General features: G+C 48.6%; 2 protein-coding genes across 3 annotated transcripts; both read left to right on the plus strand.

Moving 5' to 3' along the window:
* The first annotated feature begins 14,304 nt into the window (after window positions 1-14,304).
* LOC140683567 (uncharacterized) lies at window positions 14,305-16,454 on the plus strand. Of its 2 annotated transcripts, XR_012054736.1 has the most exons (4): window positions 14,305-14,433; window positions 14,711-15,046; window positions 15,472-16,092; window positions 16,399-16,454. XR_012054736.1 is itself a non-coding variant. In XM_072926174.1 (3 exons), exons 1-3 carry the CDS (start codon window positions 14,341-14,343, stop codon window positions 15,685-15,687), a joined length of 645 nt encoding a protein of 214 aa, XP_072782275.1. In that variant the 5' UTR covers window positions 14,305-14,340; the 3' UTR covers window positions 15,688-16,161. The 2 variants fall into 2 exon arrangements, 1 of the variants encoding a protein (XP_072782275.1); XM_072926174.1 differs by lacking the exon at window positions 16,399-16,454 and having other exon boundaries at window positions 15,472-16,161.
* Window positions 16,455-17,996: 1,542 nt separating this feature from the next.
* On the plus strand, window positions 17,997-20,629 carry LOC140683568 (serine/threonine-protein kinase PAK 3-like). The gene is made up of 4 exons (XM_072926175.1): window positions 17,997-18,105; window positions 18,709-18,826; window positions 19,671-19,770; window positions 20,214-20,629. The coding sequence occupies exons 1-4, from the start codon at window positions 18,056-18,058 to the stop codon at window positions 20,561-20,563; spliced, it is 618 nt and encodes a 205-aa protein (XP_072782276.1). The 5' UTR covers window positions 17,997-18,055; the 3' UTR covers window positions 20,564-20,629.
* Window positions 20,630-22,714: the final 2,085 nt, after the last annotated feature.

Below are 22,714 nucleotides of genomic sequence, written 5' to 3' on the forward strand. Positions count from 1 at the left end.
AACCTTTCCTGCCCTTTCCTTGCACTGGTTAGGATTCTGATCCAGTCTGAGTTTTCCATGTCTGCCACAGCAACAGCAAAGGCCTTGCTGGCTATTTCCTACTTTTGCATTTCAGGGCTTTAAAGAGCCAAAAGCTCCTTTGTGCCAAGGCACAGTTGCTTGCTGATGGCAGCCAGGAAGGACTATCAAATACATAGAGTGCATTAAATAGAGTTCTGTTGAGTTAGCCCATTTTAATCTGGTCAGAGTGACTTAGAATCGCATTGCTAACAAAGTGGATAATTTTTCCTTTTAAGAGGTGGTTGTGGATCCGAGGAGAAACGAGATTATAAATGATAGGTAACGGCTTGTCCCTCATGCTTCTCTCTTGCCACAGATGACAGAGACACCAGCAGTGTCTGCTCTGGCTCCCTCTCCTCCTGGTGAACAAGCCAAAGAGGAGCAAATTGAGGAGTATGACCTTGAGGCTCAATCAGGGGTCATACCAGAGCCTGAATCTCCTGAGCCAGTAAGTGCCCATTGTGGGTGGTGCTGTCTTTAGTGCAAGGCAGAGCTGCAAGTTTCACTGTTGCATTTCAGAGCTTTCAAGAATTACAAGGTCACTTACACAAATAGATTATTACTACCTGATAGTAGGCAAGGTGGAATATTTAATTCAGAGCAATTTGCATTATAGGTGGATTGGCCAATTTCAATACCATGAGAGTGCCTTAGAATCCCATTATAATCCAAGTCTCTCAACTTTCCTTGGAAGATATGGTGGTAGATGGGAGAAGATAGAAGGTTATAAATGATAGGTAACAGCCTGTCCCTCATGCTTCTCTCTTGCCACAGATGACAGAGGCAACAACAGTGTCTGCCTTGGCTCCCTCTGCTTCTGGTGAAGAAGCCAAAGAGGAGCAAATTGAGGAGTATGACCACGAGGCTCCATCAGTGGTCACGCCAGAGCCTGAATCTGCTGAGCCAGTAAGTGCCAGTTGTGGGTGGTGCTGTCTTTAGTGCAAGGCAGAGCAGCAAGTTTCACTGTTGCATTTCTTAGCTTTCAAGAATTACAAGGTCACTTACACAAATAGATCATTGTCACCTGATAGTAGACAGGTTGGGATATTTAAATCAGAGCAAGTTGCATTACAGTTGTAGTAGCCAATTTTAATACACGAGAGCACTTTAGAACCCCATTGTAATCAAAGATTCTCAATTTTCCTTGCAAGAAATGGTGGTAGATGTGAGAAGAAATGCGGTTTTAAATGATAGGTAATGGCCTGTCCCTCATGTTTCTCTCTTGCCCCAGAGCACAAAACCAGCATCACTGTCTGCCCCAGCCACCTCTGCTCCTAGAGAAGAATATGAAGAGGACCATATTGAGCAGTATGACCGTGAGGCTCCATCAGGGGTCTCAGCAGAGCCTGAATCTTCAGAGCCAGTAAGTGCCAGTTGTGGGTGGTGCTGTCTTTAGTGCATGGCAGAGCTGCAAGTTTCGCTTTTGCGTTTCAGAGCTTTCAAGATTTATAACGTCAGTTACAAAGAGATCATTGCTATCTGATAGAAGGGAGGGTGGAATATTTATTTCAGAGCAATTTGCAGTACAGGTGGATTAACCAATTTTAATACCATGAGAGCTCATTGGAATCCCACTGCAATTAAAGTTTCTCAATTTTCCTTGGAAGAAATGGTGGTAGATGTGAGAATATAGGAAGTTATAGATGATAGGTAACAGCCTGTCCCTCATGCTTCTCTCTTGCCACAGATGACAGAGGAAACAACAGTGTCTGCCCTGGCTCCCTCTGCTCCTGAAGAAGAAGCCAGAGAGGAGCAAATTGAAAAGAATGACCGTGAGGCTCCATCAGTGGTCACACTAGAGCCTGAATCTTCTGAAACGGCAAGTGCCAGTTGTGGGTGATGCTGTATTTAGTGCAAGGCAGAGCTGCAAGTTTCTGACCAGCCTGCTCTTGCTGTTGCTGGCGAGGATGCTGAGTGCTGGAGTCCTGCCAGGACCCAGCGATTTCCTGCAGGCAGTGACCTCCAGCTAGAAATTGGCCTTGGACCTGTCATGTTTAGGCACCAAAGCCTGTTGCCTCAGGATGAGCGTCTGGCTGCTCAACTCAGTGAAGCTCTGTCTCTTGGGCTTCTGCAGGGCCATGGCCAAGGGCGCACGAGGTAGTGCTGGAGGTCTCAGGGCTTGGTTTGTTTGCTTTCTCTTTGTGGAAACACGTGTTTGGCTGGTGAAACGGGTCTGCAGTTTCTCGAGTATTTATTCAGTTCTACAAAGTGTGCGGCTCAGCTGTCTTGTGACTTTTGATAAGCTGCAAGTAGACGAGTGTGTTGTCCATGAATCTGTGGGGGACAAGATCTGGCCAAAGAAACTAAGTTTATAATTGTGAAGCCCTCTTGTGAGGCAAAAAGCAAGGTTCTGTGGATGCATTTTTTGGTGTAGTCTGCAGCTTTGAAAAGTGCACTGCAGCCTGGAGGCGGGGCCGGGGGGAGGTGAAGCTGCAAGTCCATGACTGCAGTCTTGTGTTGCTCAGAAGAGGAAGGACATTTTGAAATGGTGGATGCTGTATTTTTAATCCAATGGGCAACTTTGTGGCTGGGACGCTGTGTGGGCCAAAAGGACCCAGGGGTGCCGGTCAAAAGCAGCTGAAGGTGGGCCAGGACCTGGCCAGGTGGCCAAGAAGGCCAAGGGCACCCTGGCCTGTGTCATCAGCAGTGGGGCAGCAGGAGCAGGGCAGTGACCGTCCCCCTGGGCTGGGCAGCGCTGCAACCATAGCTGGAAGTTCTGTGCTGCGTGTCACCCTCAAATCCACGGGTGATCAGTCCCCAGTGCACCCCATCCAGCTGGGCAGTGGGGCGAGTCGGGCAGAGGGAGGGAACTTCTCCTTGGATCCTGGGGGGCTTTGAGAAGCTCCCTCGTGAGTTCAAAGACAAGCTGGTCCGACAAGCAAGAGAAAGAGGCGCTCCTCCTCAGGATTAGTTCCGAAATTTAATGAGGGCCTGGAGAGATCCCAGGCCGCATCCAAACCCGAAGGACATCCAGAGCAAGAGAGGGTGTCCCTGCCCAGAGGAGCCAGATAGAGGGGGACGGGGAAACCCGAGCAGCCAACAGGGGAAGGACTTGGGAGTGGCTCTCTGGGGGCAAGGCCTCAGAGTGACCACTGAGGAGGGGGTGGGGGAGGAGCCCCGAGCCAGGGTCCAGTTACCTGGTGACCCTGGGAGAAGGCTCTGGACAAAGGGGAAGGGTCACGAGGTGATGGACACATCACCTGGGAGGAGACAGGGGGATGAGTCAGGGATTTTGGGGTTTGATGGACATACAGGTGCTGATGGGAAAGCTGGGATGAACCAAACGGATACAAAGAGGGGATATGGAGGGACAAACCATTATGAGGGGATATACAGGGCGAGCACAACTCCACAGTGATGTGTCTACATGTGGGCCCCTCTGAAGCAGGAAGTCCTTGAGGCGCTGGGCGTGTGCAGAGAAGGACACGGGAGCTGGGGAAGGGTGTGGAGCGCAAGGCCAAGGAGGAGGTGCTTAGGGTGTTTCAGCCTGGACAACGGGAGGCTCGTGAGGGACCTTCAGGCACACTTCCATAGATCCATACATGACAGTGCTCATCACCATGGCTGTTCCCCTGCCAAACATGCCCTCACTGCCTCCAAGTGTTTTAGCCACCTGAGGAGGGGACACTTTTGACTTGGTTTGACTTGGTTTGGTAGGAGGTAAAGCCCTGCCCATTTTCTCTCTTTCCAGCAAGCACAGATTCTTCTGCACAACCTTTCCTGCCCTTTCCTTGCACTGGTTAGGATTCTGATCCAGTCTGAGTTTTCCATGTCTGCCACAGCAACAGCAAAGGCCTTGCTGGCTATTTCCTACTTTTGCATTTCAGGGCTTTAAAGAGCCAAAAGCTCCTTTGTGCCAAGGCACAGTTGCTTGCTGATGGCAGCCAGGAAGGACTATCAAATACATAGAGTGCATTAAATAGAGTTCTGTTGAGTTAGCCCATTTTAATCTGGTCAGAGTGACTTAGAATCGCATTGCTAACAAAGTGGATAATTTTTCCTTTTAAGAGGTGGTTGTGGATCCGAGGAGAAACGAGATTATAAATGATAGGTAACGGCTTGTCCCTCATGCTTCTCTCTTGCCACAGATGACAGAGACACCAGCAGTGTCTGCTCTGGCTCCCTCTCCTCCTGGTGAACAAGCCAAAGAGGAGCAAATTGAGGAGTATGACCTTGAGGCTCAATCAGGGGTCATACCAGAGCCTGAATCTCCTGAGCCAGTAAGTGCCCATTGTGGGTGGTGCTGTCTTTAGTGCAAGGCAGAGCTGCAAGTTTCACTGTTGCATTTCAGAGCTTTCAAGAATTACAAGGTCACTTACACAAATAGATTATTGCTACCTGATAGTAGGCAAGGTGGAATATTTAATTCAGAGCAATTTGCATTATAGGTGGATTGGCCAATTTCAACACCATGAGAGTGCCTTAGAATCCCATTATAATCCAAGTCTCTCAACTTTCCTTGGAAGATATGGTGGTAGATGGGAGAAGATAGAAGGTTATAAATGATAGGTAACAGCCTGTCCCTCATGCTTCTCTCTTGCCACAGATGACAGAGGCAACAACAGTGTCTGCCTTGGCTCCCTCTGCTTCTGGTGAAGAAGCCAAAGAGGAGCAAATTGAGGAGTATGACCACGAGGCTCCATCAGTGGTCACGCCAGAGCCTGAATCTGCTGAGCCAGTAAGTGCCAGTTGTGGGTGGTGCTGTCTTTAGTGCAAGGCAGAGCAGCAAGTTTCACTGTTGCATTTCTTAGCTTTCAAGAATTACAAGGTCACTTACACAAATAGATCATTGTCACCTGATAGTAGACAGGTTGGGATATTTAAATCAGAGCAAGTTGCATTACAGTTGTAGTAGCCAATTTTAATACACGAGAGCACTTTAGAACCCCATTGTAATCAAAGATTCTCAATTTTCCTTGCAAGAAATGGTGGTAGATGTGAGAAGAAATGCGGTTTTAAATGATAGGTAATGGCCTGTCCCTCATGTTTCTCTCTTGCCCCAGAGCACAAAACCAGCATCACTGTCTGCCCCAGCCACCTCTGCTCCTAGAGAAGAATATGAAGAGGACCATATTGAGCAGTATGACCGTGAGGCTCCATCAGGGGTCTCAGCAGAGCCTGAATCTTCAGAGCCAGTAAGTGCCAGTTGTGGGTGGTGCTGTCTTTAGTGCATGGCAGAGCTGCAAGTTTCGCTTTTGCGTTTCAGAGCTTTCAAGATTTATAACGTCAGTTACAAAGAGATCATTGCTATCTGATAGAAGGGAGGGTGGAATATTTATTTCAGAGCAATTTGCAGTACAGGTGGATTAACCAATTTTAATACCATGAGAGCTCATTGGAATCCCACTGCAATTAAAGTTTCTCAATTTTCCTTGGAAGAAATGGTGGTAGATGTGAGAATATAGGAAGTTATAGATGATAGGTAACAGCCTGTCCCTCATGCTTCTCTCTTGCCACAGATGACAGAGGAAACAACAGTGTCTGCCCTGGCTCCCTCTGCTCCTGAAGAAGAAGCCAGAGAGGAGCAAATTGAAAAGAATGACCGTGAGGCTCCATCAGTGGTCACACTAGAGCCTGAATCTTCTGAAACGGCAAGTGCCAGTTGTGGGTGATGCTGTATTTAGTGCAAGGCAGAGCTGCAAGTTTCTGACCAGCCTGCTCTTGCTGTTGCTGGCGAGGATGCTGAGTGCTGGAGTCCTGCCAGGACCCAGCGATTTCCTGCAGGCAGTGACCTCCAGCTAGAAATTGGCCTTGGACCTGTCATGTTTAGGCACCAAAGCCTGTTGCCTCAGGATGAGCGTCTGGCTGCTCAACTCAGTGAAGCTCTGTCTCTTGGGCTTCTGCAGGGCCATGGCCAAGGGCGCACGAGGTAGTGCTGGAGGTCTCAGGGCTTGGTTTGTTTGCTTTCTCTTTGTGGAAACACGTGTTTGGCTGGTGAAACGGGTCTGCAGTTTCTCGAGTATTTATTCAGTTCTACAAAGTGTGCGGCTCAGCTGTCTTGTGACTTTTGATAAGCTGCAAGTAGACGAGTGTGTTGTCCATGAATCTGTGGGGGACAAGATCTGGCCAAAGAAACTAAGTTTATAATTGTGAAGCCCTCTTGTGAGGCAAAAAGCAAGGTTCTGTGGATGCATTTTTTGGTGTAGTCTGCAGCTTTGAAAAGTGCACTGCAGCCTGGAGGCGGGGCCGGGGGGAGGTGAAGCTGCAAGTCCATGACTGCAGTCTTGTGTTGCTCAGAAGAGGAAGGACATTTTGAAATGGTGGATGCTGTATTTTTAATCCAATGGGCAACTTTGTGGCTGGGACGCTGTGTGGGCCAAAAGGACCCAGGGGTGCCGGTCAAAAGCAGCTGAAGGTGGGCCAGGACCTGGCCAGGTGGCCAAGAAGGCCAAGGGCACCCTGGCCTGTGTCATCAGCAGTGGGGCAGCAGGAGCAGGGCAGTGACCATCCCCCTGGGCTGGGCAGCGCTGCAACCATAGCTGGAAGTTCTGTGCTGCGTGTCACCCTCAAATCCACGGGTGATCAGTCCCCAGTGCACCCCATCCAGCTGGGCAGTGGGGCGAGTCGGGCAGAGGGAGGGAACTTCTCCTTGGATCCTGGGGGGCTTTGAGAAGCTCCCTCGTGAGTTCAAAGACAAGCTGGTCCGACAAGCAAGAGAAAGAGGCGCTCCTCCTCAGGATTAGTTCCGAAATTTAATGAGGGCCTGGAGAGATCCCAGGCCGCATCCAAACCCGAAGGACATCCAGAGCAAGAGAGGGTGTCCCTGCCCAGAGGAGCCAGATAGAGGGGGACGGGGAAACCCGAGCAGCCAACAGGGGAAGGACTTGGGAGTGGCTCTCTGGGGGCAAGGCCTCAGCGTGACCACTGAGGAAGGGGTGGGGGAGGAGCCCCGAGCCAGGGTCCAGTTACCTGGTGACCCTGGGAGAAGGCTCTGGACAAAGGGGAAGGGTCACGAGGTGATGGACACATCACCTGGGAGGAGACAGGGGGATGAGTCAGGGATTTTGGGGTTTGATGGACATACAGGTGCTGATGGGAAAGCTGGGATGAACCAAACGGATACAAAGAGGGGATATGGAGGGACAAACCATTATGAGGGGATATACAGGGCGAGCACAACTCCACAGTGATGTGTCTACATGTGGGCCCCTCTGAAGCAGGAAGTCCTTGAGGCGCTGGGCGTGTGCAGAGAAGGACACGGGAGCTGGGGAAGGGTGTGGAGCACAAGGCCAAGGAGGAGGTGCTCAGGGTGTTTCAGCCTGGACAACGGGAGGCTCGTGAGGGACCTTCAGGCACACTTCCATAGATCCATACATGACAGTGCTCATCACCATGGCTGTTCCCCTGCCAAACATGCCCTCACTGCCTCCAAGTGTTTTAGCCACCTGAGGAGGGGACACTTTTGACTTGGTTTGACTTGGTTTGGTAGGAGGTAAAGCCCTGCCCATTTTCTCTCTTTCCAGCAAGCACAGATTCTTCTGCACAACCTTTCCTGCCCTTTCCTTGCACTGGTTAGGATTCTGATCCAGTCTGAGTTTTCCATGTCTGCCACAGCAACAGCAAAGGCCTTGCTGGCTATTTCCTACTTTTGCATTTCAGGGCTTTAAAGAGCCAAAAGCTCCTTTGTGCCAAGGCACAGTTGCTTGCTGATGGCAGCCAGGAAGGACTATCAAATACATAGAGTGCATTAAATAGAGTTCTGTTGAGTTAGCCCATTTTAATCTGGTCAGAGTGACTTAGAATCGCATTGCTAACAAAGTGGATAATTTTTCCTTTTAAGAGGTGGTTGTGGATCCGAGGAGAAACGAGATTATAAATGATAGGTAACGGCTTGTCCCTCATGCTTCTCTCTTGCCACAGATGACAGAGACACCAGCAGTGTCTGCTCTGGCTCCCTCTCCTCCTGGTGAACAAGCCAAAGAGGAGCAAATTGAGGAGTATGACCTTGAGGCTCAATCAGGGGTCATACCAGAGCCTGAATCTCCTGAGCCAGTAAGTGCCCATTGTGGGTGGTGCTGTCTTTAGTGCAAGGCAGAGCTGCAAGTTTCACTGTTGCATTTCAGAGCTTTCAAGAATTACAAGGTCACTTACACAAATAGATTATTGCTACCTGATAGTAGGCAAGGTGGAATATTTAATTCAGAGCAATTTGCATTATAGGTGGATTGGCCAATTTCAATACCATGAGAGTGCCTTAGAATCCCATTATAATCCAAGTCTCTCAACTTTCCTTGGAAGATATGGTGGTAGATGGGAGAAGATAGAAGGTTATAAATGATAGGTAACAGCCTGTCCCTCATGCTTCTCTCTTGCCACAGATGACAGAGGCAACAACAGTGTCTGCCTTGGCTCCCTCTGCTTCTGGTGAAGAAGCCAAAGAGGAGCAAATTGAGGAGTATGACCACGAGGCTCCATCAGTGGTCACGCCAGAGCCTGAATCTGCTGAGCCAGTAAGTGCCAGTTGTGGGTGGTGCTGTCTTTAGTGCAAGGCAGAGCAGCAAGTTTCACTGTTGCATTTCTTAGCTTTCAAGAATTACAAGGTCACTTACACAAATAGATCATTGTCACCTGATAGTAGACAGGTTGGGATATTTAAATCAGAGCAAGTTGCATTACAGTTGTAGTAGCCAATTTTAATACACGAGAGCACTTTAGAACCCCATTGTAATCAAAGATTCTCAATTTTCCTTGCAAGAAATGGTGGTAGATGTGAGAAGAAATGCGGTTTTAAATGATAGGTAATGGCCTGTCCCTCATGTTTCTCTCTTGCCCCAGAGCACAAAACCAGCATCACTGTCTGCTCCAGCCACCTCTGCTCCTAGAGAAGAATATGAAGAGGACCATATTGAGCAGTATGACCGTGAGGCTCCATCAGGGGTCTCAGCAGAGCCTGAATCTTCAGAGCCAGTAAGTGCCAGTTGTGGGTGGTGCTGTCTTTAGTGCATGGCAGAGCTGCAAGTTTCGCTTTTGCGTTTCAGAGCTTTCAAGATTTATAACGTCAGTTACAAAGAGATCATTGCTATCTGATAGAAGGGAGGGTGGAATATTTATTTCAGAGCAATTTGCAGTACAGGTGGATTAAGCAATTTTAATACCATGAGAGCTCATTGGAATCCCACTGCAATTAAAGTTTCTCAATTTTCCTTGGAAGAAATGGTGGTAGATGTGAGAATATAGGAAGTTATAGATGATAGGTAACAGCCTGTCCCTCATGCTTCTCTCTTGCCACAGATGACAGAGGAAACAACAGTGTCTGCCCTGGCTCCCTCTGCTCCTGAAGAAGAAGCCAGAGAGGAGCAAATTGAAAAGAATGACCGTGAGGCTCCATCAGTGGTCACACTAGAGCCTGAATCTTCTGAAACGGCAAGTGCCAGTTGTGGGTGATGCTGTATTTAGTGCAAGGCAGAGCTGCAAGTTTCTGACCAGCCTGCTCTTGCTGTTGCTGGCGAGGATGCTGAGTGCTGGAGTCCTGCCAGGACCCAGCGATTTCCTGCAGGCAGTGACCTCCAGCTAGAAATTGGCCTTGGACCTGTCATGTTTAGGCACCAAAGCCTGTTGCCTCAGGATGAGCGTCTGGCTGCTCAACTCAGTGAAGCTCTGTCTCTTGGGCTTCTGCAGGGCCATGGCCAAGGGCGCACGAGGTAGTGCTGGAGGTCTCAGGGCTTGGTTTGTTTGCTTTCTCTTTGTGGAAACACGTGTTTGGCTGGTGAAACGGGTCTGCAGTTTCTCGAGTATTTATTCAGTTCTACAAAGTGTGCGGCTCAGCTGTCTTGTGACTTTTGATAAGCTGCAAGTAGACGAGTGTGTTGTCCATGAATCTGTGGGGGACAAGATCTGGCCAAAGAAACTAAGTTTATAATTGTGAAGCCCTCTTGTGAGGCAAAAAGCAAGGTTCTGTGGATGCATTTTTTGGTGTAGTCTGCAGCTTTGAAAAGTGCACTGCAGCCTGGAGGCGGGGCCGGGGGGAGGTGAAGCTGCAAGTCCATGACTGCAGTCTTGTGTTGCTCAGAAGAGGAAGGACATTTTGAAATGGTGGATGCTGTATTTTTAATCCAATGGGCAACTTTGTGGCTGGGACGCTGTGTGGGCCAAAAGGACCCAGGGGTGCTGGTCAAAAGCAGCTGAAGGTGGGCCAGGACCTGGCCAGGTGGCCAAGAAGGCCAAGGGCACCCTGGCCTGTGTCATCAGCAGTGGGGCAGCAGGAGCAGGGCAGTGACCATCCCCCTGGGCTGGGCAGCGCTGCAACCATAGCTGGAAGTTCTGTGCTGCGTGTCACCCTCAAATCCACGGGTGATCAGTCCCCAGTGCACCCCGTCCAGCTGGGCAGTGGGGCGAGTCGGGCAGAGGGAGGGAACTTCTCCTTGGATCCTGGGGGGCTTTGAGAAGCTCCCTCGTGAGTTCAAAGACAAGCTGGTCCGACAAGCAAGAGAAAGAGGCGCTCCTCCTCAGGATTAGTTCCGAAATTTAATGAGGGCCTGGAGAGATCCCAGGCCGCATCCAAACCCGAAGGACATCCAGAGCAAGAGAGGGTGTCCCTGCCCAGAGGAGCCAGATAGAGGGGGACGGGGAAACCCGAGCAGCCAACAGGGGAAGGACTTGGGAGTGGCTCTCTGGGGGCAAGGCCTCAGCGTGACCACTGAGGAGGGGGTGGGGGAGGAGCCCCGAGCCAGGGTCCAGTTACCTGGTGACCCTGGGAGAAGGCTCTGGACAAAGGGGAAGGGTCACGAGGTGATGGACACATCACCTGGGAGGAGACAGGGGGATGAGTCAGGGATTTTGGGGTTTGATGGACATACAGGTGCTGATGGGAAAGCTGGGATGAACCAAACGGATACAAAGAGGGGATATGGAGGGACAAACCATTATGAGGGGATATACAGGGCGAGCACAACTCCACAGTGATGTGTCTACATGTGGGCCCCTCTGAAGCAGGAAGTCCTTGAGGCGCTGGGCGTGTGCAGAGAAGGACACGGGAGCTGGGGAAGGGTGTGGAGCGCAAGGCCAAGGAGGAGGTGCTCAGGGTGTTTCAGCCTGGACAACGGGAGGGTCGTGAGGGACCTTCAGGCACACTTCCATAGATCCATACATGACAGTGCTCATCACCATGGCTGTTCCCCTGCCAAACATGCCCTCACTGCCTCCAAGTGTTTTAGCCACCTGAGGAGGGGACACTTTTGACTTGGTTTGACTTGGTTTGGTAGGAGGTAAAGCCCTGCCCATTTTCTCTCTTTCCAGCAAGCACAGATTCTTCTGCACAACCTTTCCTGCCCTTTCCTTGCACTGGTTAGGATTCTGATCCAGTCTGAGTTTTCCATGTCTGCCACAGCAACAGCAAAGGCCTTGCTGGCTATTTCCTACTTTTGCATTTCAGGGCTTTAAAGAGCCAAAAGCTCCTTTGTGCCAAGGCACAGTTGCTTGCTGATGGCAGCCAGGAAGGACTATCAAATACATAGAGTGCATTAAATAGAGTTCTGTTGAGTTAGCCCATTTTAATCTGGTCAGAGTGACTTAGAATCGCATTGCTAACAAAGTGGATAATTTTTCCTTTTAAGAGGTGGTTGTGGATCCGAGGAGAAACGAGATTATAAATGATAGGTAACGGCTTGTCCCTCATGCTTCTCTCTTGCCACAGATGACAGAGACACCAGCAGTGTCTGCTCTGGCTCCCTCTCCTCCTGGTGAACAAGCCAAAGAGGAGCAAATTGAGGAGTATGACCTTGAGGCTCAATCAGGGGTCATACCAGAGCCTGAATCTCCTGAGCCAGTAAGTGCCCATTGTGGGTGGTGCTGTCTTTAGTGCAAGGCAGAGCTGCAAGTTTCACTGTTGCATTTCAGAGCTTTCAAGAATTACAAGGTCACTTACACAAATAGATTATTGCTACCTGATAGTAGGCAAGGTGGAATATTTAATTCAGAGCAATTTGCATTATAGGTGGATTGGCCAATTTCAATACCATGAGAGTGCCTTAGAATCCCATTATAATCCAAGTCTCTCAACTTTCCTTGGAAGATATGGTGGTAGATGGGAGAAGATAGAAGGTTATAAATGATAGGTAACAGCCTGTCCCTCATGCTTCTCTCTCGCCACAGATGACAGAGGCAACAACAGTGTCTGCCTTGGCTCCCTCTGCTTCTGGTGAAGAAGCCAAAGAGGAGCAAATTGAGGAGTATGACCACGAGGCTCCATCAGTGGTCACGCCAGAGCCTGAATCTGCTGAGCCAGTAAGTGCCAGTTGTGGGTGGTGCTGTCTTTAGTGCAAGGCAGAGCAGCAAGTTTCACTGTTGCATTTCTTAGCTTTCAAGAATTACAAGGTCACTTACACAAATAGATCATTGTCACCTGATAGTAGACAGGTTGGGATATTTAAATCAGAGCAAGTTGCATTACAGTTGTAGTAGCCAATTTTAATACACGAGAGCACTTTAGAACCCCATTGTAATCCAAGTCTCTCAACTTTCCTTGCAAGATATGGTGGTAGATGGGAGAAGATAGAAGGTTATAAATGATAGGTATCAGCCTGTCCCTCATGCTTCTCTCTTGCCACAGATGATAGAGACAACAGCAGTGTCTGCCCTGGCTCCATCTCCTCTTGGTGAAGAAGCCAAACGAGAGCAAGTTGAGCAGTATGACCTCGAGGCTCCATCAGTGGTCACAGCACAGCCTGAATTTTTGGAGCCAGTAAGTGCCCGTTGTGGGTGGTGCTGTCTTTAGTGCAAGACAGAGCTGCAAATTTCTGATGAGCCAGCCCTTGCTGTTGCTGGCTGAGGATGCTGAGTGCTTGCCACATGGGCTGTTTCATCGGCATATATCTCCTCACGTTATCCTAGTGTTTTTTCCACTGGCATCTGTGGCTCTTCTGTCTTGTTTTTGTTCCTTTTTTAGGAGGGGAATTCCTGTTCAATTTTTTGGTTTTTAGCAATGCAGATGGATTTTCCTCCATCTTTCCTACCCTTTTTCTGCGCTTGTAAAGATTCTGCTTGCATTTTCTTTTGTAAGGGGGCCTTTCTGGAGGATGCAGTATTTTTGCATGAGAACACATTGTTTGGGGCAGGGAGCTGTTGTGGTGCCAGGGCAGTCAACAGGGCCTTGCTCTTCACTTTCATATTAACAGTCCCTGTGTCTTTTTGCAACCCAGGAAATCAGGAGGTGTGGTGTTTGGGAATTGAGCAGGAAATCAATGCTCTTGCATTCTAGCTGGTCCTCAAAGATCAGAGGAGCTGGGAGGGCCTAGCCTTTATTCCTGATTGCAGCCCCTTTAGCAGTGTCAGTGTGGTCGAGTCCAAGAGAAGCACTTGGCCAAGCACAGATGCTGCAAGAGTGCAGTTCCCAGTGCAATGCTCTGGATCTTCTTGTATTCCATAAGGACCTAAATGCTCCAGATTCCCTGAGAGTGTGGTTTATTGAAGGAACAGGAGAGCAGTCTCGGGATTGCTGCTGACTGGGGCAATGGCTACCAAGTGTTGATGTATGTAGGAACAAAAATGATAGTAAAGAGAGATTATAAAAGTGAGATCTGTCTGTCTGTCTCTCTCTCTATCTATCTATCTATCTATCTATCTATCTATGTAACATTTGCATAATTGAATCTTCTTGGCTCTGGTCCAAAGCAGTTGGAGGTGCAAAGTTCACGTAAAGCATCCCTTTCAGGAGAGGATTAAAGACATGTTCCGATGACCGATTCTGAGCAGGCAGAGCTGTTTCCTCCTCCAGATGTGGTGGTTTTTTCCCCTCAGACATGGTTTCCTCCTCCAGCCTCTTCTTCCTGAAGCCCCCCGTTAATGCTTTAATGTTCAGCCTGTCCCAGAGAGGTGGAAGAATTCCATGTTTTAGTTGGTGAAGAGAACATGAACTCCAGAAGTGTCTCTCACAAGGGCTGAGCTCACAGAGGAAGGCACCTGCAGAGCCAGGATGGAGCTGTGGGACAGGGTGGGGTGTCAGTCACTACTGAAAGACAAACAGAGCAAGGCAGAAGCAGAGGGAGGTCCTCAGCAGACCCTTGAAAAATGCCACACCTTCCCTGTCAGCTGCCTCAGAGGCAGCTGGAGCTTCAGCCCCAGATGGCCCCTGATTGCAGTGCCAGGGTCACTTTGGCATCTGTGCCTCCTCATGGGCAGAGAATGACCCAGGAGAGCTGCAGCACAGTGCTTTGGGAACGTGTGAGCCCATCAGTCCTTGAGTCTTGGCCCTCAAATGTTATATGGAAAGTTGAAACCCATCTTCTCTTGCTTTCTGTGCAGGTCCTTCCAGAGAAAGAGCAGGAGCAGCCTGCTTTGTCAGAGATGCCATGGCAGACTCAGGGAGAGCTGTTCCCAGCCCAAGAACAGGAAGAGCAGCTCAGGCAGCAGGTGAAAGAGCCACAGGAGAATGGCCAGGTAAGCCTGACTCGCCAGGTTTCAGAGGGAAGGGCAGGAAAAGGGGCATAAAATGGAGCTCTTGGGACTGAGGAGGTCAGGAGTCCCAGAGGCACTGAAAGCACAGAGCCTTGGAATCTGCCAAAGTCAGCACTGGGACAGGAGGGTTGCACTGGAAGCAGAGGTGGGTAGGGGAGCAGAAAGAAGTGGCTGAATAAATGCGATTTTGAAGCTGCAAGAGGAAAAAGCTGAGCGTGATGGCAGCTCCCAGTCACTTGCTCCGCATTTGTGTGTACAGAACATCAAGGCAGAGTCACAAGCAGAGCTGCCCGGGGCTCAGAGTGCCATCATGGAAGTGAAGAAGGGGAACAAGGAAGACATGAGAGGAATTCAAGAGGAGATGAATCTCCGTCAGCAGAGGGGCGATCAACAAGACCAGGTGAGTGAAAGAGTGGCAGCCACTCCACTCATGAAAGATCCTCTCTCTCGTATTTTTCAGAACTTGAAGGAACAGCTGGACACGGAGCTTCAGAAAATTCACACTAAGATGGAGGCAAAGGAGAAGAGGCAGGAAGAAGAAATTAAAATCATCAGAGAAAAACTTAGTCGTCTCCCTCAGGCTCTACAAGAGCAAGTGAGTGAAAGAGGGATAGCCACTGCAGTCACCAAACTGGTGGTTTCTGCCCTTCTTGCCTTTCCAGTGCAGGGCTTCAGGGAGTGAGGTGATGCCTCTGAGTGCCATCCTGCTGTAGTGTGTACCCCAGAGACTCTGAAGGACATTTCCTGGTGTGCTGAATCTCAACTGCTGCCCTGGACAGTGGGACTTGTCCTTTGGCCTTTTGGCCAGCAGTCATCCAAATTGATTCCTGCTGGCCTGTTCCTGCTCTCCTTGTTTCTTGAGGTGTTTTTACAGGGGAACATGGTGACCCAGACGGAGGATTGAAACAAGCTGTCTGTACCCCTTGTAAAATCTGTTCTTTCCCTTTCCTCACAGTCAATGACTCTTGACTGACAGGGATAAGCCGTAGTCTCTGACTGCTTTCTTCTGTTTGACTTGAGGTGCAAACGTTGACATCTCGCCGGGCAGCCTGCAAAGACTTCCAGCAAATGAGTGGCAATGAAGAGCCCCAGGCCTGGCATGAGGTACAGGAACCGTCCCCACCAAAGTTACTACAAGTTGAGCATGACCTGAAGATGGTGCAGGAAAAGTGGACACATTTGAACAAGGAGCTGCAAATGTGTCTGAAGCCCTTGGAGTGGGAAAGGAATCCTTGAGAGGAAGCAGAATGGTCATTGTGGCAGTGATCCTTCAGAAAATCCATGAAAATGGAACATGAATCTGGCCATGAACTTGAGTAGAACTAACCTTTGGTTTTGACCCATCCAGTTTGAGAAGTGGACATCAGAAAAAACCCATTTAAGAGCCCTGCATGTGGCTGACAGAACCTTACCAAGGGCTTGCATTTGAAATGGAATTTCAGGCTAATTTCTGCCAGGCACCTTTCTGACAAACTCATTTCTTGTTCCAGATCCACAAGGGCTTTGTCAAACCTGCTGCAGCAGCAGCATTGTCTAAAGGAGCCTTTGCTCCCCAACCTGGGAAGTGGAGCCGGGGCAGTTTGCCCATCTCCAGCGCTGCTCAGCACCAGGAGATCAAGGATGACTCCCTGGAGCAACTGAGTACGTCTGCTGTATTTCTTCTCTGAGGGACAGTGTATTGTGTGCATGTTTCAGCATAGCTGTACCAAATGTTTTTCCTGAGATTGATGTCCCAGGGACATTTAGAGACATTTCCCCATGGGAACTTCTGTAGAAAATCAGTCTGTGTGCTGGCCACCTGTGCTGCAGAGCTGTCGGCCTGTTTGCTGTTGTTACCCAGGCAACCACAAAGAGTTCAAAGCTTCAGGCTCTGGGGCTGCCTTTTGCATCTTCTGGAAGCTGGGATCTTTGCTTTAAAGTGAGCATCTTGCATTTTGTTTCCCTCAGGGAAAATAGTGAACATGGAAAACCCCGTGGGGAAATATTCTGAACTGGAATATATTGGCAGCGGGTGAGTCCAACCACAGTTACTTCTCCATAACCATGGGCCAGGTGTTTTTCTGGTGGAATATCTATGCAATGTGAAGTGAGGCCAGCTGCAAACAGACATCTATTGCCATGTTCAGACACTGGGGATAGATTGTCCCATCTCTCAGTGCTGCTCAGAATTTGTGAGTGTGCCCTGAAAGTATTGTCAGAGACATCTTCATGCTGCCAAGGTCTCTTGCCTGCAGCAAGGAACAGGACCTGGAAGATCTCCTTGTCTCTCAAGTATGGGACAGCTCTGTGTTAATTTCCTTAGCATTTTTCTATCTCTCCAAATCATACAGCCACACTAATAAAAGGGGAAGAAACTTGCTTGCCTGAAAGTGCAACCTACTCCCTGATAGCTGTCAGATAACAGTTCTCAGGAACATTTCTTTCCAAGAGTTTGCTGAAGGAAATTCTCCATGGTCAGGATGAAAACTATGAAAACTGCGCAATTTAGAACATGAAACCTGAGATGAAAGAAGGAGCTCTCTTTAGGAGCTGAGGCAGTAGATGGCAGCACTTCAGGGACAGACCCAGTGCCCATGCACTTGAGAGGAAAATGCATCATCTGCCTTCTGGCAGAGCCCACCTTCATCCTGCAGGTCTTAGGCATTTGCAGCAGAGATCTCCTGTGTGGGCTGGCTTTCACTGCAAGAGCTAAATGGCTTCTCATTTTTTTGCTGCTTTTTTGTTTCTAGGACTTTTGGATTTGTGGTTAGAGCAATCAACAAAGCCACAGGAGCAGAGGTAAATGTCAACAGCCCCCGCAATCTCTGCTGCACTCAAGGGCTTTCCCCTCTGGTGTGAGCAGCTGTGGCCAGAGCTTTGGGTCGAGCTGTGCTGAAGAGGCAAAAGAAACACAGACTGGTACCAGCCTGCAAAAGACATTGCGGACAGTCTTTGACCTTCTCAGCTGCCACAAAGAAGGCACAGAGGGCAGCAGTTCATTTCAGAGAAGGATGTGCTCACTCGCTCTCAATTGCTAAAACAAAGGTGGTGCCTTAGAGCATCTCACTGCTCTTTGGGGCGACAGCTTCAGAGTCCTGAATTCTCACTTCTGGTTGCCAGCAAATGCATCTGAAAGTTACCAGTAGTTCCTCAGACACCTGCAGTGCTGCACTTGGGAACTGCACATAGGGAGAGATCTGCAAGGCGTCCCTAGAAACCCTAAGCCCTGCCCCTAGCCCGGGATGTAGCCACAGAGTATTAAGGCATGGATTACTTCCGAATCCCATACAAAGCAGCAGGGAGTGGGCTCAGAGGTTTGTGGGTGAGACACCACTGTTACCAAGTGGACACAGCAAAACCTCAGTGGCCACGTGTCCTGTAACTGGCACCCATGGGAGCGGAGCAATGGGCTATTGCAATGTCAGTTCCTAATTACTGCAATGCCTAATCAGAATGCAGTTTGGCACAGCTTGGCTGTGTCATTGCAAAATCACTCGCTCCATGTGCCTTGTGGTCTCGTGCCACCAACTTCTCAAGTTACTGATTTTCAATGTCATTTTAGGTGGCCATAAAGAAAATAAATCTCCAAGGACCGAGGAAGAAGGAACTAAAAGCCTATGAACTCATGACTGTGAAGATAAATAAGAATCCCAACGTGGTCAACTATTTAGGCAGGTGAGTTGTTGTAAATATTTGTTTACATATTGCAAACATGCAAGATTGTTCACTGGCACAAAACAGAGCTGTAATTATTGGTTAATTATTACTGCTCTGCTCATCTCCAGTGGATGGGAAGAGAGTGCATCTTGTCTGCAGGAGTATTCCCTGGCACACATAGTTTGAAAATTATTCAAAAACCTGCATCAGTCATATCTAATTAAATTAATAGCCTGTAAGTTCACAGCCACCACATTATTTTGGGACTTGACTTTTTTCAACAGTCCTCTTACGTCTGGGTAAACTAACATGGATTTTCCTTGGATTATGTCCCCTCTTTTCCATTGCTTTGCATGCCAGGAAGATTATTTCCAGAAACACGCAGTGTGACAAGTTTTTTATCTGTTCCTAAACTGCAGTTTTTACTTGCTGGCTATTTAAGACATCTCCTTTTCCAAAGCTGTGCCTTTCTTCTTGAGACAGGTTTCAAACAATGCACAGCCTAGAGGGAATGTCTGTTCCTTTTCTTCTGTCCTTGTCACACAGGGACTTGGAAATAAGAACCAAGAAAATAAACTAACCATGCATGTTTACCTCCATGCTCTTGTTTCCTTCTTTCAGCTACCTTGTGGATAATCAATTCTGGCTGGTTATGGAGTTCATGGATGGAGGCACTCTGAGCGATGTCATCAGCAAGACCTACCTGTCTGAAGACGCGATAGCAGCCATCAGTCGGGAGGTCAGCAAGCCCACCTGTGCTTCCGAGGGCTTGGGCAGGATTGTCTGGGAAACAGAGGCTCAGAACATGAGAGGTTTCATGTATAAACTTTGTTTTCCTAGTGCTGGTATGCTATGGGCAAGTAAAAGCATATCAAGGGAACTGCCTGCCAGTGCTCCTGCACTCAGTGTACTCAGTTCTTGTACTCTTATCTCCTGCTGTTGTAGTCTCACTCTGCCTCCTGTATTTGTATTTGCTCTTCTCCACCTTGCCTCCCTAAACTTGTATCTTGAGCCTGTCTGCACTGCATTCCTTGCCTGTAAAAGCAAAGGTGCTGGTGGCAGGATTTGAAATGATCAGCTGAGAAAAAACAGAGACTCATTTCTCACAGTCCTCAACTAAAAAGGACAGTAGTGCAGCCAAAATGCTCTTTGCTTCAGGAAGGTGACTGATGTGATACTTCAAGTCTGTGCTGAGGCCAGCAACAAAACTCTCGTCATGCAGCCTCCCACCCAAAAGTGATCCGCTTCACACCAAAGAGAGGGACTTTTTTCTTTCTTGGCCAAACTCCTCCTTTGCCCTCTGCATGGAGAAAGCACATCCACTGCAGCAGCAGTCATCCTGGCTGGTTTGCAGGGGACAGTCTACAACAGCAGGTGCTGTTGCTCTTTCAAAAGCTGACATACCTTTCCTTAGAAAAGTCCTGCTCTGCAAGTGTTGGAGCAGCAACTCTTCCTCTCAATGGCACTGTGTTCTGCCATTACTCGCCATTCCCATGCAGAGGGAATCTTTTAGAGACTCTGTTTCCTTTCTTGTGTGATGAAATCACTAATTTTTGCCCTCCTGCTTCTGTTTTCTCTCTCAGTGCCTGCAAGGACTGGATTTTCTTCACTGGAACCACGTGATCTACCGAGATGTGAAGAGTGAAAACATCCTTCTCAGAACTGACGGCTCTGTCAAGCTGGGTCAGTATATTCCTGGTCAGGAGCAGCGTTCAGGGATGTGGGGTGAGGGGCTGCTTTGAGTGGCTGCCAACTCCCCAGAAATGGTGCTGGTGGCAGTGCAGGGCCCCACCGCTGTGAGCTGAAGGCACGGTTGCAACGTGCACAGAGGTATAAGGAACCAGGAGAAGTCAAGAGTGGCGTTGGTGTGTTTGTGTCTCTTCCAGAGGGAGGGAGCTACAATCTAAAGCTTCAGGGGAATAAAGGCCACTGCTGTGAGCAGCGTTTAAAAAACTGTGATTTTTTTGGAAGTGGCCAATTCCATACTTCCTTGGCTAAAGTCCCAAGGAAACTGAGTGTGGACAGTTCTTCAGGAGATTCAACAACACATAGACTGAGAGTGGGGAATTCTTTTGCTTGATTTCCTAACTTGACCTGGCTTTCATGGTATGTTTATTTGTCCACAGCTGACTTTGGCCTCTTTGCTCAGCTCACCCCTGAGCAGCGTAGACGGAGCTCAGTGGCCGGCACTTCTGGCTGGATGGCGCCTGAAGTGCTGACAGGTCAACCATATGGCCCCAAAGTGGACATATGGTCTTTTGGAATCGTGGGCATCGAAATGGTGGAACGAGAAGTTCCTCACAGGAATGAAACTCCTGTTTCGGTAAGGTGCAAATACTCCCTGATCCCACTTGTCTTTCTCACCTGTCCCATGTCCTGTGTGCCATTGGACAAATCCCATTGCCATCTGCTGGCACCACTTCCACCAAGGTCCCCTTCTAAACATGTCCCTGCAGCACATCAGCATCTGCTGTAAATTCGGTTGCATCAGAAGGGAAGTAGCAGTTCAGAAACCTGGCATTTTGGCCTGCAACCTGCCTGATATTTCTAATTTGCTTTTTGAACTCCGTTGGTGCTCTGTCTCTGAAGGGCAAGAATTTTTCAGTGGAGAGGTTAGACATGTGATAAATATCCTAAGAAATTGACGTTACACCTTCCCAGTTTCAATTTTATCGGAAAAGAAAAGAAAAAGAAAAAGAAAAAAGACACAACCACTAAAGCAATGCCCAAGTAGTTTTGTGTAGGAGTGACAGTGGGTAGGACGGTCGGGATGGACAGAGACGAAAGATCTTTGAAGCCAGGTCTTGGAACTTTCGGTTTATTGCAAAGGGCGTGGATGCAGGGCCCTGCTTGGAGCTGCCAGCCACAGCTCAGAGCAGGCCCGAAAGAGGAGCCAAAAGAGAGACCCGTAAGAGTGAGGAAGTTCCTGTTACAAGACAATAAATCTTCTTCTGTGCAGAATGTTCAAATTTTCACTAACCAATCTAGTCCAAGATACAAATACTAGAGTATTTACTACAGCCTATAAGAATCCTTACATTACCATACTGTGTTACATTTTAAACCCTAAAAACTACTCTTTGGACCCCTTCTGCCAAGCTAGTAGGGTCTGCTCTGACCCTTGGACCTGTCTGCCAGCAGAGGGTGTTGTTTAATCAAAAGGGGATTACCTTCAGCTGGCCATACCATTGTTTTCCAGTTGTTCAGTAACTAAGGCTAGTAACTATCTCAAAGCTTACTTTTCATTTCAATCTCGCTTACAGTTTCCATATTCTCAAAATCTTTTGCCAGGCATACATATTTGTAAAGGTTTTCCGGTTTCATCTTCCCCAACAGTTTTGCTTTCTTTTTCTTTTTTTAACCACAGCACATTGATTTTCCTCCACACTGTAGCATCTTTTCCAAGTCCTGTGGGTCTTCAAAACTTTCAGGCTTTCAAATAATCTGTACATTGCTCAGTCATGTGTGTGGGTGGCCTGGATAAGTTGAGGATGTGTTTTTCTCTGACTGCAGTTACACTAAACCCTTGGCTGTTTCTGGGTCTTTTAAAAAGTTGATGAGCTTGCAGCCTGGTGCCTGGGGCTGGGATCCAACGTGGGCGGTTGATGCTGGTGCTGTGTTCCTTTACTATAGGAGCAGGGCCATCCCTGGCTTGCACAGCGCTAAGGGCAGTGAGGACTCCAGCTCCCCACCATGTCCAGTGGCTGAGCTCAGTTGCAGAGAGACAGGATAAAGCTCCCTTTGTGACCTCTGAGAGTGTGGGAAAAGGAAAGAAAGCTGCCATAATTATTTATACTCCAGGGGAGTGTGCTTGCTGGTTTGGGCTTGGAAATTTTCCTCTGGGTTGAAGAGGATAATAACAAAGTCTTTTTGGTCACCATCTATTTCAGTGCCACCAGCACAGAGCTGTTACTATTGTGATGAGCATTTTTCTGGAGACCAGGCTGCAGCCTGGTGTCACGGAGAGCCTGTCAAAACCTCCCACTTCTTACAGACATATTTTGCGATGGGGACGCCATTAATGCATTGACTTGAGTATACAAATGAGCAGAGGGTGACCATCGGGATGGTGCTTCTTCTTCTGATTTGACCTTGGAAAGGTTTCCTTTTGCCACATAAAGAGGCTGAAACGTGCAGCTGAGAGACAGAGCTGCAGGTGGCTCCTGTGTGCCTAAGCCGGCATTTTCATCCCAATACATTTGTGCAGGTGTCTTAAAGGGTCTGTGTTGAATATGAGATTCCAAATGTTTGTTTCCTCACCCTGAGGCATACCTGGTGGATTTCCATTCTTGCCTCCCATGCACCTCTGTTTTCTAGAAGAGGACAAGAAGCTCAATGAGTTTTGGTTTATGACCACTGTGCTTAAGGGACCAACAAGCACTGCAGAGATGCCTTTCATGTACTAATCCTTGGAAATAGTAGTGTTAGTGTAGCAGAGTCCATCTTCTGAAAAGCCTGTCAAGGTGGTGTGAATCCTCCAAGAAGGAAAGAAGCTTTGCTGATGTAGCTCCCACTAACTGGGTCAGTCAATGAAATTGACTGCCAAGGCAAGATCAGCGGGATGTTGGAAAAGCCATGGTGTTTTGTTGGTAAAGGAAAGTCATCTTTCCTTTACCATCTCCATCTT

This window comes from Taeniopygia guttata, chromosome 3, assembly GCF_048771995.1.
Source record: "Taeniopygia guttata chromosome 3, bTaeGut7.mat, whole genome shotgun sequence".
Lineage (NCBI taxonomy): Eukaryota > Metazoa > Chordata > Aves > Passeriformes > Estrildidae > Taeniopygia > Taeniopygia guttata.

What these genes read in the sequence shown, in the direction of transcription:
- LOC140683567 (XM_072926174.1), top strand. Translation starts at nt 14,341, where the DNA reads ATGCCATGGCAGACTCAGGGAGAGCTGTTCCCAGCCCAAGAACAGGAA. An exon ending in AGCCACAGGAGAATGGCCAG is followed by an intron (nt 14,434 to 14,710) that starts GTAAGCCTGACT and finishes TTGTGTGTACAG; the next exon opens with AACATCAAGGCAGAGTCACA. An exon ending in CTCAGGCTCTACAAGAGCAA is followed by an intron (nt 15,047 to 15,471) that starts GTGAGTGAAAGA and finishes GTTTGACTTGAG; the next exon opens with GTGCAAACGTTGACATCTCG.
- LOC140683568 (XM_072926175.1), top strand. Translation starts at nt 18,056, where the DNA reads ATGACTGTGAAGATAAATAAGAATCCCAACGTGGTCAACTATTTAGGC. An exon ending in GTGGTCAACTATTTAGGCAG is followed by an intron (nt 18,106 to 18,708) that starts GTGAGTTGTTGT and finishes TCCTTCTTTCAG; the next exon opens with CTACCTTGTGGATAATCAAT. An exon ending in TAGCAGCCATCAGTCGGGAG is followed by an intron (nt 18,827 to 19,670) that starts GTCAGCAAGCCC and finishes TTTCTCTCTCAG; the next exon opens with TGCCTGCAAGGACTGGATTT.